The sequence below is a fragment of the Sapajus apella genome, unplaced genomic scaffold (assembly GCF_009761245.1).
Source record: "Sapajus apella isolate SASKATOON/1434 unplaced genomic scaffold, GSC_monkey_1.0 scaffold32, whole genome shotgun sequence".
Lineage (NCBI taxonomy): Eukaryota > Metazoa > Chordata > Mammalia > Primates > Cebidae > Sapajus > Sapajus apella.
The window spans coordinates 19,957,460-19,973,537 of NW_022436972.1; the positions used below are offsets into that span (position 1 = coordinate 19,957,460).

Here is a 16,078-nt window from a genome sequence, read left to right on the forward strand (position 1 = left end):
TGGATCTCAGATATAATGTTTGCTAATCCTTAGACCCAGAATATGGCCATGGACAGCAACAAGGAAGGTTAGAAGAAGCCATCTAGCAATGTAACTTCTTGATTTCATGTCTTCTTTCATTTCTCACTGCTACTATGACTGCTTTTTTTTCAAATTTAGTAAATTATTTCCAGTTCCTACATAGATCTACATCCTTTTATCAGCCCTTTTCCAGAAACACTTTCTTCACTAATTGGTCCCATCACAAATTCATCTGAATCTCAATTTCTTGCCCTCTTGACCTGCTCTTCAGGAGTTCTAACCCCCAACACTCCACAGAATTAACCGTCCTTTTTCTGAGCCACCTTGTACATCTTGCCATTGTTTATTATCATACTTAATGTTAGTAGCACTGAACTGCTTTTCCCTTTCCAACTTATCACTTCTATTAGCTTTTTTTTTTTTTTTTTTTTGAGACGGAGTTTCGCCCTTGTTACCCAGGCTGGAGTGCAATGGCGCGATCTCGGCTCACCGCAACCTCTGCCTCCTGGGTTCAGGCAATTCTCCTGCCTCAGCCTCCTGAGTAGCTGGGATTACAGGCACGCACCACCATGCCCAGCTGATTTTTTGTATTTTTAGTAGAGACGGGGATTCACCATGTTGACCAGGATGGTCTCGATCTCTTGACCTCGTGATCCACCCGCCTCAGCCTCCCAAAGTGCTGGGATTACAGGCGTGCGCCACCGCGCCTGGCCCTATTAGCTTTTTAAAGGCAGAGAATGTCTCTAAAGTAATTTTTTTGTTCCCCATAACCTGGTATATTGTTTGGTCAACATAATTGATGCTCAATATACCTTGCAGAATTTGAAATATAAATTAATGTTGCAGGTTGAGGCTGACATACAATTTTGAGTTCTAGAGGGTATCTAAACAGTGCCTACTGTTGGGATAAACACGTTATTGCCATTGGCTATGGCTCAAATTATACATACATATATAGAGACTGGAGTAAAAACTGAGACTAAGAGCTCTTTGATATATATCTAATGGTAATGAAAATGACATTTTGTTTTAAAATCTTCCTTTCATGTGTCTTATATGTTTTTTTCAGCAACCCGATTAACTGACCTACATGTCTTTATGTACAAGTGTATTATCTGTTAAATGGTTATTGGTGAATTCCTGGGTAGGAATTGTTGTTGCTGTTGTTTAGGGCCACATTGAAGGCAAAGCTTGTGTGCACCCCATGCGAAGTGAGAGGAAGACCTGAGTGATCACCAGCCACAGGCCAGCTGAGGGGAATCAATCCCACCCTCTCATCACTTGCTCAGTCTTACACTTTTCTCCATGGCCCTCTATTCTCATCTTTTTTTTTTTCTTTTATACAGATGCTTCTCAACTTATGGTGGGGTTATGTCTCAATAAACCCAATAAACCATCACAACTGAAAATATTTTAAGTAAAAAATGCATTTAATACACCTAATCTACCAAATATCATAGCTTAACCTTCCTTAAATGTGCTCAGAACACTTACATTAGTCCACAGTAGGTAAAAATCATCTAACACGAAGCCTATTTCATAAAAAATTGCTGAAAATCCCATATCATTTATTAAATGCTGCACTAAAATTGAAGAATGGAATGGTGGCATGTGTACTCAAAGTATGGTTTCTATTGAATATGCATTGCTTTTGTGTTACTGTAAATTCAAAAAATCATAAGTGAAACCATTATACATTGTGGACCATCTGTAGTAGAACAAGGTTTCAATTATGTTACTTGTCATGTTGGTAACATACCTTCAACAAATATTTATTTATTGTCTTTTGTGTGACAGACAAAATTTCTTCAGCCACTTTGGAAACCAATGTGAAAGTTCTTCAAAAGATTAAGTATAGAGTTACCATATGACCCAGCAATTCCACTCCCAGGTGTATACCCAAGACAATTGAACACATATGTTTACAAATGATTATAGCAATATCATCATAATAGTCTAAAAGTGGAAACAACTCAAACTTCCATCAACTTATGAGTAGAAAAACAAAATGTGGTATATTCATGCAATGAACCATCCATCAGCAATAAAAAGGAATGAAGGGTTGATTCATGCTACAACATAGATGAATCTTGAAAATACTATGCTAACTAAAAGAAACCAGACACAAATATTATTCCATTTACATGAAATGTCCAGAATGGGCAAAATCCACAGAGATAGAAAGTTCATTAGCGATTGCCAGAGGCTTGGGGAAGTGGCGGGAGGGAATGGGGAGTGAGTTCTGGTAAGCATAGGCACGGGGATTTTTTATGATGAATAGTTCCAAAAATCAGATATGGGTGATGGTTGCACAACTCTATGAATACAGCAAAACCTGCTGAATTTCACACTTTAAAATGGTGAATTTCTGAAATGTAAATTATATCTCAATAAGCTCTTAAAGAAAAAATGGGCACCCCTTTCTTTGAGATTGTAGCTATAGCCACACTTGAAGGTGTGGCTTGACACACAGCACAGACTGTGTTTTAGCCCTCACTCACTCCTTCTGTCTGGATTCCTACCTATTAGATAAAGAAATAGGTAACATTGTTCTGGGCCTAACATTGGTCACCTCTCAGAGCCTAACCTTTTGCAGAAAGATACTTATCCAACCAGAGGTAAAGGTAGGAAGGAAATTTAAAAAGTGAAGCAGAAGAAGAAACCCATCATGCTACATCTATTAAAAGATTGGCCCATGTTGTGGAAATGAAAATGAGAAATCCTTTATCATTTGCCTTATTATTGTAAAAGGAACAGGCTCTCCTAATAATTTTCTAATAATGAATGCTACATTATTACTGAAAAGTGATGCTAACATAAATTTATAAATTTGTAGCATAAAAATATGTTTAACTGGTTGCTCAACTATTTAAAACATGGTTTCCTTCATTCTGCAAATTTTGATTCCTTTTCATTAACCTTTCATTTCTGACCTACAGTAGATTTTAAAACAACTTTTTTCTTTCATTTCTCTCAGATTTCATAAGTATTTATTCATGGCAAAGAATTTTAATGTGACTCTTGTGACTGTTCTAGGGAAATATGAATATAATATTTTAAACATTTAAAGTGAAAATGGTGAAGTTTGTAAAAGGTTTGTTTTTATTTTGTCAATAATGAAAAAGACATTTCTTAACCATATCTTCTGAGTAAACTTTAAGGCAATAAATAATTGTATACCAAATTAAATATTTAACATAATTAAGGTGAAATGATTTGACCAGCTAAAATTTGTCTTTATAGTTCTCCTGCTGGTACATTTTGTCATGTTGGGGTAAACTTCTCAGTCGCCAAATTTGGATGCCATTGGATCGCATCATAATATGTGCCGCTAAGCTGGGTGACTCTGAAGTAGAAAGGAACAGGTTTGAGATTATGTCTGTTAGGAATTCATAGGCAACACCTAGGAAAAGCTACCCCAGTCCTAAAGCTAGATGGTCAAATGCTTGGGAAACACACTCAATTCTAGCAAAAGTTGAGCTCCACAAGTTCTAAGGACAATGTAGCAAATATCATGTAATCACATCTGGGGATAAAACAAGATAGGTAGTTTAAGCTCTGATGAGCATGAATTACGGAAAAAGTAGCTAAACTACAGTGATGAGCTATGACTACTCCTCACTACTAGGGATGAGTTATGACTACTCCTCACTACTAGTGATGAGAGGGTGATTGATTCTCATCAGCTGGCCTGTGGTCAATGATTACTCAGCTCTTCCTCTCACGTTGCTCGCTTTAGGTTTTTGTTTCCTTAAGTCTTCATAGTGGGCTCTATGGCTTTAATAAAAAGTCAATTTTATTTCTTAAGGCATATTTAGAAAGCTTATCGTTCGATTTTTCTGTCTTCATTAACTAGGAAGACTGTACCACGTGCAAGGCATTTATCACCACTTCATAACAGAGTACGCTAAATTCAGTTCTTTTGAGGAATTAGCATTCTTTCTGAAAGTTAAATCTGCAAATCTAAACATGCCAAAGGACTTAAATAATAATAATTAAAAAAAGAAAATAAGTTTAGAAGAACTTAAAACATCTACTTAAACATACTTGGTTTAATTTGCAGATAACTCGATTCTATGGGATAGTAAACGAATATACCAATCTTCTGAGGCACATGGATTTCTATGTTATGCCAGTGGTTAATGTGGATGGTTATGACTACACATGGAAAACGGTAGGAGAAAAGGCAAAGAAGACAAATCATGCTCTCCTTGGGGACATGGGATATACAGGTTGAATTATTCATACAATTCTGGATCTAGGCACAATGGCTTTATTATTAAATATTTTTCTTAACTTTTGTGGAAAATGTCAAATATATATAAAAGTGCATATAATTGTATAGTAAGCTTCTATGTACCTATCACAGAGCCTCAACAACTCATGACCACCTCATGGCCAGTCTTGTTTCATCTGTCTTCTCTCTACCAACTTCTACCTTACTCATTTTATTTTGAAGTAAATCCTAGGTACCATATCATTTCATCAATAAATATTTTAGTATGAATTTCTAAAAAAGGAACTCTGAAAAAAAATAACCATAGTATAATTATACCTTAAAAATCAACCATTTCTGAATATCATAAAATATTGTCAGTCTTTCCAATTGTATCATAACTTTTTTTTTTTTTTGAGATGGAGTCTCGCCCTGTCACCTAGGCTGGAGTGCAGTGGCAGGATCTCCTAACTCACTGCAATCTCAGCATCCCAGATTCAAGCGATTCTCCTGCCTCAGTCTCCTGAGTAGCTGGGATCACAGGTGCGGGCCACCATGCTCGGCTAAGTTTTGTATTTTTAGCAGAGATGGGTTTCACCATGTTGGTCAGGCTGGTCTCAAATCCTGACCTTGTCATCCACCTGCCTGAGTCTCCCAAAGTGCTGGGATTACAGGCATGAGCCACCATGCCCATCCTGTATCATAACTTTTTAAAAAGTATGCTTCTTTGATTCCGGATCCAAATAAGGCTCTTACATTATGATTGGTTTATATGTCTTTTAACTCTATTTTATTTTTTTATTTTTATTTTTTTTTTTGAGACGGAGTTTCGCTCTTGTGACCCAGGCTGGAGTGCAATGGCGCGATCTCGGCTCACCGCAACCTCCGCCTCCCGGGTTCAGGCAATTCTCCTGCCTCAGCCTCCTGAGCAGCTGGGACTACAGGCACGCGCCACCATGCCCAGTTAATTTTTTGTATTTTTAGTAGAGACGGGGTTTCACCATGTTGACCAGGATGTAATCCATGGACTCCCATTCCATCTTTTGCTCTTTCCCTCTTTCTATTTTTTTTCCATGCAATTTACTTGTCAAAGAAAAGAGTTTCCTATTATCAGCATTTGCTAATTGCATTGCCATCTTGTAGTTTAACATACTCTTTTGTATTTTCTGGTTAATCAACGTCGTGATTCATGTAAAATTATTCAAGCAATATGAAATACTGTGCTTTCTAATATAAAGAGGGGCACATAGAAACATAGCTAGGTATATATAAGTTTATAAAAACCTACTTGAATAGCACATATAAATACTAAGAGAAATAAGATTAGTTGGAATGATTGCAAACATGGAATTACACATGAATTATTTCATGTAGGAGGTAATGTATGCAGAAGAGATGGAAATGACAGAGGAGATTGATGAAAAAGTCATCTCTGGTGAGAGGAATACTGTAACTGAAAAGTTTGTAAGTGGAGGTGGGCAAATGCCAAACTAAGTAAATGAGAATTACCTAGCATAATGCCTAACACAAATATGGTGTCCAATAATTGGTCATATCTGTAAACTGATAATAAAGTATATTTATAGCTTAACCTGAATCACAGTAGAATTCAGTCACCCTTTAGATTTCCAACTTCCCAGCTGTTCTTTGCATCATCACCCTATTATTAATTCCTGCGGTTTGAGAACTTAATCTCCCCCGGACCTATTGTTGCAACTGAATCACAGGCCTGGGAGTGGTAGCAGCCTGGGAGGCTTGGCAGAGGGTTGTTGAGAGTAGGAGAAAAGGGTGCTACGTCATCCCAAACTCAGAACTTAAACGAAGTCTGTGCAACTCTTTACATGACCAGACTTTCCCAGTTTACCCCAAGAACCCAATAGGCAATTTGCTTTATATTTAAAAATCAGAGCAAATCAGTACAATCGAAGAAGCCATCAGACTAGAGGTGTCTTCACATCTCCACCTTTTCTAGCTCTGAAAGGGGAGTGGTGAATTAACCTAAAGAGAACATTTTAACTCATGACTTAGTGTTGAGTTGTGATACAAAGTTATTTTGCTTTTCTTCGAAAGAGCTCAAAACGACCCTGTATGTAAAATTAATGTAAAGGAAACAAGACTAAACAAGAAGGCTAATAAGCTGCCTAGTGGAACGAAATGAAATCTTTATTTGTATCAGTCAAAATTGATCAAATATTACCATTTTGTTTGGTACAACTAAAATAGTCTAAATGGATGTGATTGAAACCCAGATAGCAATAGAGGCCATGCAAAGGAATATTGCAATGACAGTGATGTGATGAAACCATGCAAAGTACGGGACTGAGGCAACTTTGGCTGCCTGGTCTTTCAAATGCGTATCTTTTCTTGGGCCCTGAACGTGGCCACCCAGGTTGACTGTTTGTATTTTGGTTATGTAGAATCGAATGTGGAGGAAGAACCGGTCTTATTACGCGAACAATCGTTGCATAGGAACAGACCTGAATAGGAACTTTGCTTCCAAACACTGGTGCGGTAAGTTGTTGCCTTCATTTCTTGCTCATGTCTCTTCACTGAAAGGGTGATGTTCACACAGAGAAAGGCCCATGAATTCAAATTAAATATAGAGCTGGCCTATCTGAATCAGGGAATAATTTAAATAACAAACGCTTAGGTAAATATAATGCTATGAAGGTTGATCAGAGTCAGCAAATCACTTTGGCCTCTCCTTTCTCCTGTTTTCCCAACTTTAAAATAAGGACGTTGAATCAGTTCTTTAAGAGATATTCCAGCTTCAAAATTCTAAAATCTATTATCCTGGAATAATAAAGAAGTAACAGCTAAAGATGCTATTTTAATGAACGAAAACATTCATCATTAGAGTTTCAAAGACCTGGGATGGGGTGACCTCTCTCTCTTTTTTTTTTTTTTTTTTTTCTGAGACAAAGTCTTGCTCTGTTGACCAGGCTGGAGTGCAATGGCACAATTTTGGCTCACTGCAGCCTCCACCTCCCAGGTTCAAGCGATTCTCCTGCCTAGCCTCCTGAGTAGCTGGGACTACAGGTATGTGCCACCATGCCCGGCTAATTTTTGTATTTTTTTAAGTACAGAAGGGTTTCACCAAGTTGGCCAGGCTGGTCTTGAACTGCTGGCCTTAAGTAATCTGCCTGTATCAGCCTCCCAAAGTGCTGGGATTACAGGAGTGAGCCACCATGCCCAGCCTGGACCCCGCATTTTTAATTGTACAAGTAAATGTTTACTTCTATAGTGTCTGAAGCCTTTTTTTTCACTATTCACTTAATTTCTTTAATAAATAAAGAAAATACAAAAATTATTAAAATATTAAAAATAGTATAAAAAGAAGTACAGTAGAATTTATTATTTCTTAATTTGAATCAGTGAAGGCATTTGGTGATGTTGAGTTATGCATTCAAGAACAGTCTGCTTTCAGGAGTTTGAAGATTTTTCAAAGAATTAAAAGTAGAATTACTGTTCAACTCAGCAATCTCATCACTGGGTATATACTCAAAGGAAAATGAATCGATCTACCAAAAAGACACATGCAATTGTATGTTCATCACAGCACTATTCACAATAGCAAAGACATGGAATCAATTTAGGTGTCTATCAATGGTGAATTGGATAAAGAAAATACGGTGCATATACCTCCTGGAATACTACACAGCCATAAAAAAGAACAAAATTATGTCCTTTACAGCAGCATGGATGCAGCTGGAAGCCATTATCCTAAGTGAATTAACACAGAAAATAAAGTACTATATGTTCTCACTTATAAGTGGAAGTTAAACATTGGGTACACACAGACATAAAGACAGAACCATAGACACTGGGGACTTTGAAAAGGAGCAGGAAAGCAGAGAAAGGGGAAAGGGTTGAAAAAGTACCTACCGGGTACTGTGTTCACTATTTGAGTGACGGGTTCAATGGAATCCAAAACCTCATAATCACACAATATATCCACGGAACAAACCTGTACATGTGCCCTCTGAACCTGAAAACAAAGATCAGTTTGCCTTTAAGGGGGTAGGTATTAGTTCACTTTTTCTTCCCACCTACTCAACATTATTTATCAAAGTATTACCTTTAAGAAACAGCTAAAAAAGTAAACTAATCTAAGGATGAGTATGCATCATCTGTATTTTTTGGAAGTGGGCACAGAGACCTCCATGGGGTCCAAAAGGGAGAAAAGCTATTGTACCCACAGAAACATCCTCTTCTTCCCAGACCTAGACCATACACAATCCTATGCATACAATTTTGCCTATTTCCTTTAAAAGATATAAAATTTCATGATTTTAAACATTTTTATCTAAATTCCAGAGTACCTATTAAAACCTCACAACATTCAGCCTGGGAAAGCTGATTGCCAAAACAAAAGAAAACCAAACCTCAAAACAAAGTACTTACCTTATTTCCTTATTTTTTCCACGTCTAGTTTAGAAACTCCATGTGGACAGAAACCAATAACCATTACCTAGTACAGTGCCTGGCACAGGGAGGGTCCTCATAAAATATTAACTAAATGAGTTCATGAATGAATTTAGTTGCTCTAAGAGATACAGATGCAGTAGGAACTCAGAGGAAGAAGCAGTTCATCCTGACTTAGTTTCCAGGGAATCATTTAGTGGTTTTTCCCTAAGAAACCACTCATGCTCCCAGAGGCCCAAAGGCTGCTGTGGCACTGATAACAGGCCAGGGATTCGCAGAAGCAGCAGCGATGTAAAAAGAATCTGAGTAAATAGAGCTGACAGTTACTCAGCGCTGAGCCATTGGCATAGTTCATCTCCTAGATTTCATTATCTACAAATCATGGATGGAGGAACCCAGACTGAAAACAGTTAAGTCCTTTCCTCAAGGGCACATAGCAAGTATGTGCAAGTACATGGCAGAGCTGGGATATAATGCCAGGTTTGACTGACTCCAAATTTATGAAATTCTTCTATATCTGACATTCTTCAGTTACCAATTCCCTTTTGAACTTTTGATTTTATCTTCAAGCTCTTTTAGTGCTGATTTTACTGAATATTTTTCTTGGTGAAGTCAGTGATATTTGGATAGCTAAGTAGTCAAAATATATTCTGTTATTGTCATCAAGAAATGCCTCAGCTCCCTCTTAGGCATGGTGCTATATATTGTTATGTATCACAAGAGTGAAAAACAGAAACAGAAGCAGCAAGCATATGGGTTTTTAATTTTTAAAAAATCCCCAATGAAACAAAAAGTAATTGTAAGGAACTCTTTTTATTGCCACTGTCCCAGTATCTATTCAGTACAATGTAATTAAGACAGTGAGAAAGAAGAATTTAATCTTATCTTTCTCATCCCTACAACTAGAATGTGCCCCTATGATTCTTTATATCAAGGATTGAAGAAACATCTCACTTATTAATGGGAAGTGACATATCAAGCCTACTTACTGATTTTATACTCCTTTGTATTAAAATTGTGTGTGTGTGTGTGTGTGTGTGTGTGTGTTGGAGATGAGAGTGGAGGGTAGGTAGTAGGGGTGTCTTCATCTTCTCAGGCTACTATAACCAAATACCGTAGGTTGGGTGGCTTAAGAGGCAATTTTCTTACAGTTGCGGAGGATTGGAAGTCCAAAATCAAGGTGCCAGCAGATTGAGGTCTTCCTGGGGATTCTCTGATTGGCTTGTAGATGGCTGCTGTCTCTCTGTGCCCTCACATGGCCTTTTCTTTCTGCACAAACCTCCCTGGTCTCTCTTTATTCCTATAAGGGCACCAGTCACATTGAATTAGGGCCCCACGCTTATGACTTCATTTCACCCTATCTCCTTAAAGGCCTTCTCTTTAAATACAGTCACACTGAGGCTTAGGGCTTCAACATAGAAGTTTTAGAAGGATGCAACTCCATTCACAACAGGAGTGCATTGTGAGAACCTTTGGTATCAATCTTCCTAAGACAGCACCACACATTTTCTAAGAGTTCAACTACAAAGTTTTTGTAACTGGCTTGAATGGAAAATGCTTTATTTCTTTTTCTAAGAGTGTTTTTTAAAGTTATTTTTTATTGTGACAAAATACGTGTAATATAAAATTTGCCATTTTAACCCTTTTTAATCATAAAATTCAGTGGCATTAAGGACATTCACAATCACTACATCTATTCCCAAAATTTTTTAGTTGTCTCCAAAGAGAGATTTTTGCCTATTGTAACCAGTAGGCAATATTTCCTCATCCCTACCTTCTCCCCAGGCCTTGGTAATTTCTTATCTACTTCTGTCTCTATGAATTTGCCTATTATAGATATTTAACAGTGTTCTTGGTTCCATGTCTATAGATCAAAGAATGCTTGAGCTTGGAGGGATCCAGTGGCTCAAGTTCCTTTGAGGTACAGATGAGACCCCTGAGGCTGAGATGGATAAAGTAGTTGCCCAAATTAACACAACTGCTTAATGGTAAACCAGAATCTCAACCTCAAGTTTCCTGCCTCTTCAGGGCTCTTTCCACTAAAATGCTTGAAATCTCTAGAATGACAGTCATAGGATGAGAATCTGAGGCTCACTGTCCAGCACAGTAGTCACTAATCACGTGTGGCTATCTAGCGCTTGAAATGTAGCTTGTCTGAATTGAGACACGCACTGAGTGTTAACTACACGCCAGAATTCGAAGACTTAGTATGAAAAAAGGAATATAAAATTATTTCAAGAATAATTTTTATGTTGGTTACATTTAAAATGATACTTTGTACACAGTTGGTTAAATAAATTATAACATTGAATTAATCTCACATATTTCTTTGTGTGTGTGTGTGTGTGTGTGTGTGTGTGTGTTTGTGTGTGTGGCAGAGTCTTGCTCTGTTGTCCAGGCTGTTGTCCAGACTGGAGTGCAGTGGCATGATCTCAGTTCACTGCAACTTTCGCCTCCCAGGTTCAAGTGATTTTCGTGCCTCAGCCTCGAGTAGCTGGGATTAGAGGCATGCGCCACCATGCCTGGCTAAGTTTTTTTGTATTTTTGGTAGAGAGGGATTTTCACCATGTTGGCCAGACTGGTCTTGAACTCCTGATCTCAAAGTGATCTGCCTGCCTCGACCTCTCAAAGTGCTGGGATTACAGGCGTAAGCCACCATGCCTGGCCTTCTTTTTATTTTTCTTAAAGTGGTCACTTGAGCATTTAAAGTAAATGTGACTTGCATCATATTTCTATTAAACAACACTGGTCTGAGGATTCACATTAGGGCACCACTTCTCAATTCAATGGTTAGGTCCTCCCAGACTTCCATCCCCAATATATAATCTAAATTCTCTAGAATTATATACTACATAAAAAGGCAGGAATATTCAAAGGTGATCAAACTATCAAAAATGGTTTATCCAATCACATTATTGGTTAAAAATGAAATACCTGGGAAGACCTTAGGTGTTCAGCACACTTCCTCTCAGGGAAACAAATGTTTAACCAACATTAATGTTGCGTTTATATAATAATAGGAAGAAAGCAGAATGAGCTTACATAAGAAAAGTAGGCTCTGTAATGATAGCGAGTAGCCCACGGAACCCTGAGGCAGGGATGCAGCTAGACTCAGAAACAGACAGGAACTGGGCCTGGAGCCCTAGGGAGGCTCAGCGAATCCTTCCTCTCCCCTTCTCCTCTCTGCGGTGCACACTGGCTTGCTTCAGGTCTCAGTTCACATGATGATGATGATAAACAGCAACAGTTATGAAACACATACACACTACATGCCAGGCAAACACTTTGTATGAACTAGCTCATTTAATCCTCATTCAATCTGCATTTAATATATAATTTTTAAAATTTTGCAGATAAGGAAATTGAGATACAGATAGATTTTTAAAAATTAACCCAAGGCCATATAGCTAATAAATGGTAAAGTCAAGGTTTAGAATCAAGTAATTGGGTGCTTAACAATATGCTGTATAGCCTCTTAGTGTGAAGAATGGTTACCACCAAGAATATCCAGATTGCATCTTCTAAAATAACAGTATTTACTTCATAGGGTTGTTGTAAGAATTAAATGAGATGTGGCAAAAATCTTAACAGAGTTCCTGATGTACAGCATGTGCTCTGCAGGTGTTAGATGATAGTGTTACTATTCTTACTGTCTGTTCAAGACAGCAGCTAGACTGAGACTAGACTCTTAGTATTGATTTCAAGTTATCCTTGAAGGGATTCAGACTGGCAAAGCACAAGAATCAGACCGAATCCTGAGTCCTTGACCATTTCCAGGACGGAATTATCTCTTGTGGCAGATACAGCTTGATGAGGTGTCACTTTTATGTATTAGGGACAGAGGGGGGACGTGTTGGAAGGCAGGGTATTATCTGAAGCGATATGAACTATAATCTATCAAAGGAATGAATGAACGTTAGCCTGGCAATAAATATCACCATCCCATTTTATTTGCTAAACCACTTTAGCAAGTTAAAATGAGCACTGAAGGCGAACTTACATATTCTGAGTTCTGAAGTGAGGCTTTTCTTTTATGGGCGATATTAATGGGTAGCTTTAAAATTATAAATATCAGAAAAACCAAATCTACAGTGGATTAAGTAAAATCGGGTTTATTTTTTCTCACATAACGAGGAGTCTGGAAACAGGGCTGGCATCTCTGAGGCTCTCTTAGCCACTTTCTCAAGGTTGCAAGGGAGACAAGTGCTGGGAATAACTGTTAGAAGGTCAGCTATGTGGGCAGATAAGTATTTGACTTCAAAAGAAACGTAAGCAGCACTTAGTGGAAATATGCTGTTTACAGAGCCCTACCTAATCCATTCATCTAAAAATGTTGCAACATAGATATTAGGAGAATACATCGCCTGGAAAACCACAGATTAAAATAGTATGTACATTCCCTCATAATTTCACCTTATCAATTTCGCCACAGAGGAAGGTGCATCCAGTGTCTCATGCTCGGAAGTCTACTGTGGACTTTATCCTGAGTCAGAACCAGAAGTGAAGGCGGTGGCTAGTTTCTTGAGAAGAAATATCAATCGCATTAAAGCATACATCAGCATGCATTCATATGCCCAGCATATAGTGTTTCCATATTCCTATAATCGAAGCAAAACCAAAGACCATGAGGAACTGGTAAGTGCTACTTAATTATTTTTCTCATTAGCATTTTGGAAATAAAATAATACTTAGTTGAAATCAAAAACCATGGGAAAAATTTTGTCCTCTATAAGGCAAATGATAGATGTTTTAAATCATGGTGTGATTCTGTTGAGAGTTGCCCTGGATCAGTGTTCACTAAGGGAATGTAAAAGAATGTGCCTTACTCTAACAACATGCGCTTTATTCCAACAACGGGCTCCCTTAGAAAATGTCAAATTCCTGGAAGGTTAGGAAGGAACTACTCCACTTGACCTGATCTGCATGTGAAGCCATACAAGCAAGGACGAGAGTTATGGAATCAAACAACAGCTTTGTGGTCACTAGCTTCCTACAACAGCCCACCACAGATTAAGTCTCAACACAGCACTCATTGCTTTGGTATTAGCAGCAGGAATTGTTTATGCCCTGACTTCGCTGACCCTCAGGGTTTTGGTCCTATTAAAGTACCTCCAATTTTAGCATTGAGGCAAGAGTCTGTTTTTCGGAACATAATGAACAATACAGGAGGTTCAAAGAGGACTCACATAATCTGCTACTCCCTTAGCACTTTTTAGTCCCAGATACTGTATGTTTGGGTTGATGGCAAAAGATGCAAGGATTCTTGAAGGATTGTAGCTAGGCTTCAACAAACCCTCATCCCAGATGCTCTTCAGATAGTGAAAGTGTTATAGCAACAGCCCCATTCTTGGGCAGGAACTAAATTTTAGGTAGTAGCTGGTTTCTTAGTGACTCTTCTTTGTTTTTCTGGCTCTCTTAACAGAATAAAATATAGTCACATTTCAGGAGCTAGCAATTGCTGATGACAAATATTAAGATTATTTCCATTTGCTGAAAATAGCCCATTTAGAAATAAATATACTTGATACTTGAGCTTTTTTCTTCTGGAGGGAAAACTCTAAAGGAAAGCACCTTTTAAAAATATCTTTAAAGAAATAAAAGGAAATGTATCATGATTTGGGAAGTAGAATTAGTCTAATTATGCTTTTTTTTTTCATTACTGTCAGCACACATACTTGTTAAAAGCCATTACGTGTAAAATACTTGTCAGTGGATGTCTAAAGAAGCATTAGGTAAAATCCTGCCCTTTAAGAGAATGTGTTATGGTTAGGGAGCTCAACCATGAGATTAGATACATTTTAGACAGGCATTGAAAGAGGATTTCTTTAGGCAGACAGGAAAGGGAGGACCTTCCAAGCAAAGAAAATGTTGTTCCCTATAACAGGATGCAAAAGTGGAGAGTGATACCGTCAGAAAGTAGATGAGGTTGGCTTGTGAAGGGGTGCGAATGTCAGATAAATTTGTATTTCATTATGTAGACAATGGGGTTCCATTAAAATTTATTTTTTTGAACAAAGAAATGGCATAACATAATATCTACTGATAAATCTCTGAGTTTTTCAAGAGGGTCACAGTGTATACCATGATGCTAGTTCCAATTTCCTAAAAGTTCCAGGTAAGTGAGAACTTCAGAACAGATTTTTGTAAGCTAGAACAAAATGAAGTCGAACTAGGGTCTTTGTTAATATCCTGCTCCATACCAGAGTCATAATCTTTTTTGATTTGATGAATTTGTGAAAGTCATTAGACATTTTACACAAAAAGAAAATAGAAGTTGTGAAAAGGATAAGAAGTGAATCATGCATACATTAGGTGTATGTATGTGTTTAGAGATGCTGGATTTAAAGTTTGCTGATAATTTTGTTCAGAAATGGAGTACCTCTAAGCCTTTGAAATGTAGTTATACTTCACTTTCCATAATAAATGAATTCCCAAAAAGGCATGTAACAATTTTTTTCTTCAAATTAAAATTTCAATATATTGGAATAGTTTATGTTTAAAGCCACCCAATTGTGATTGCCACAAAGTGCACATTTTTAAGTTAATTTGTTAATCTTATTAATTTGCCTTTTGGATGAATCTAGATTTTCTACATGTACACTTTGATTCAATTATTGTATGATTGTTTTTTAGAAACTTCTACCTGTCCTGTTTCAAAGCTGCACATTAACTGAAATTCCATGTCTTCTTGCTTCCAGTCTCTAGTAGCCAGTGAAGCAGTTCGTGCTATTGCGAAAATTAGTAAAAATACCATGTATACACATGGCAGTGGCTCAGAAACCTTATGTAAGTATTTCTTCTTATAATCTTAGAGAACTTTGGGCTGTTAAAGAAATCTCTGTGATCTGCTTTTCTTTGTGAATTTATTTTTCCAAATTAAATAGAGTCATATGTAATACACTTGAACTGTAATAATTAGGAACAGAAAAATAATCGTTATGACAGTGCTGAACAAAGCTATATAAATAAATGAGTTACTGGCCAGGCGCAGTGGCTCATGCCTGCAATCCCAGCACTTTGGGAGGCCGAGGTGGGAGGATCACTTTTAAGGTCAGGAGTTTAAGACCAGCCTGACCAACATGGTGAAACCCCGTCTTTACTAAAAATACAAAATTAGCTGGGCATGGTGGCGCATGCCTGTAATCACAGCTACTCAGGAGAGTAAGGCAGAAGAATCAATTCAACCTGGGATGTGCAGGTTGCAGTGAGCCGAGATCATGCCACTGCACTCCAGGCTGGGTAATAAGAGCAAAACTCCATCTCAAAAAAATAAATAAATAAAATAAATGAGTTACTAAAAAGAAGCCAAAATGCTATCTAATACATTATATTTATCACAATAGAGTAGGAATTACAGAATTGGAATCATAGTAATGAGTGAAGCAGAAAAGTTCATAAAACTTTTGTATGATTCCC

General features: G+C 37.6%; 1 protein-coding gene across 1 annotated transcript in view; it reads left to right on the forward strand.

Annotated features, from left to right (window-relative positions):
• Nucleotides 1–16,078, forward strand: part of CPB2 (carboxypeptidase B2) — a 58,482-nt gene that overhangs the window by 40,069 nt on the left and 2,335 nt on the right. Inside the window, exons 7-10 of the mRNA XM_032294719.1 lie at nt 4,085–4,195; nt 6,655–6,748; nt 13,095–13,297; nt 15,361–15,448. Of these exons, the coding sequence (XP_032150610.1) occupies nt 4,085–4,195; nt 6,655–6,748; nt 13,095–13,297; nt 15,361–15,448 (496 nt within the window). The remainder of the gene's footprint in view (nt 1–4,084; nt 4,196–6,654; nt 6,749–13,094; nt 13,298–15,360; nt 15,449–16,078) is intronic.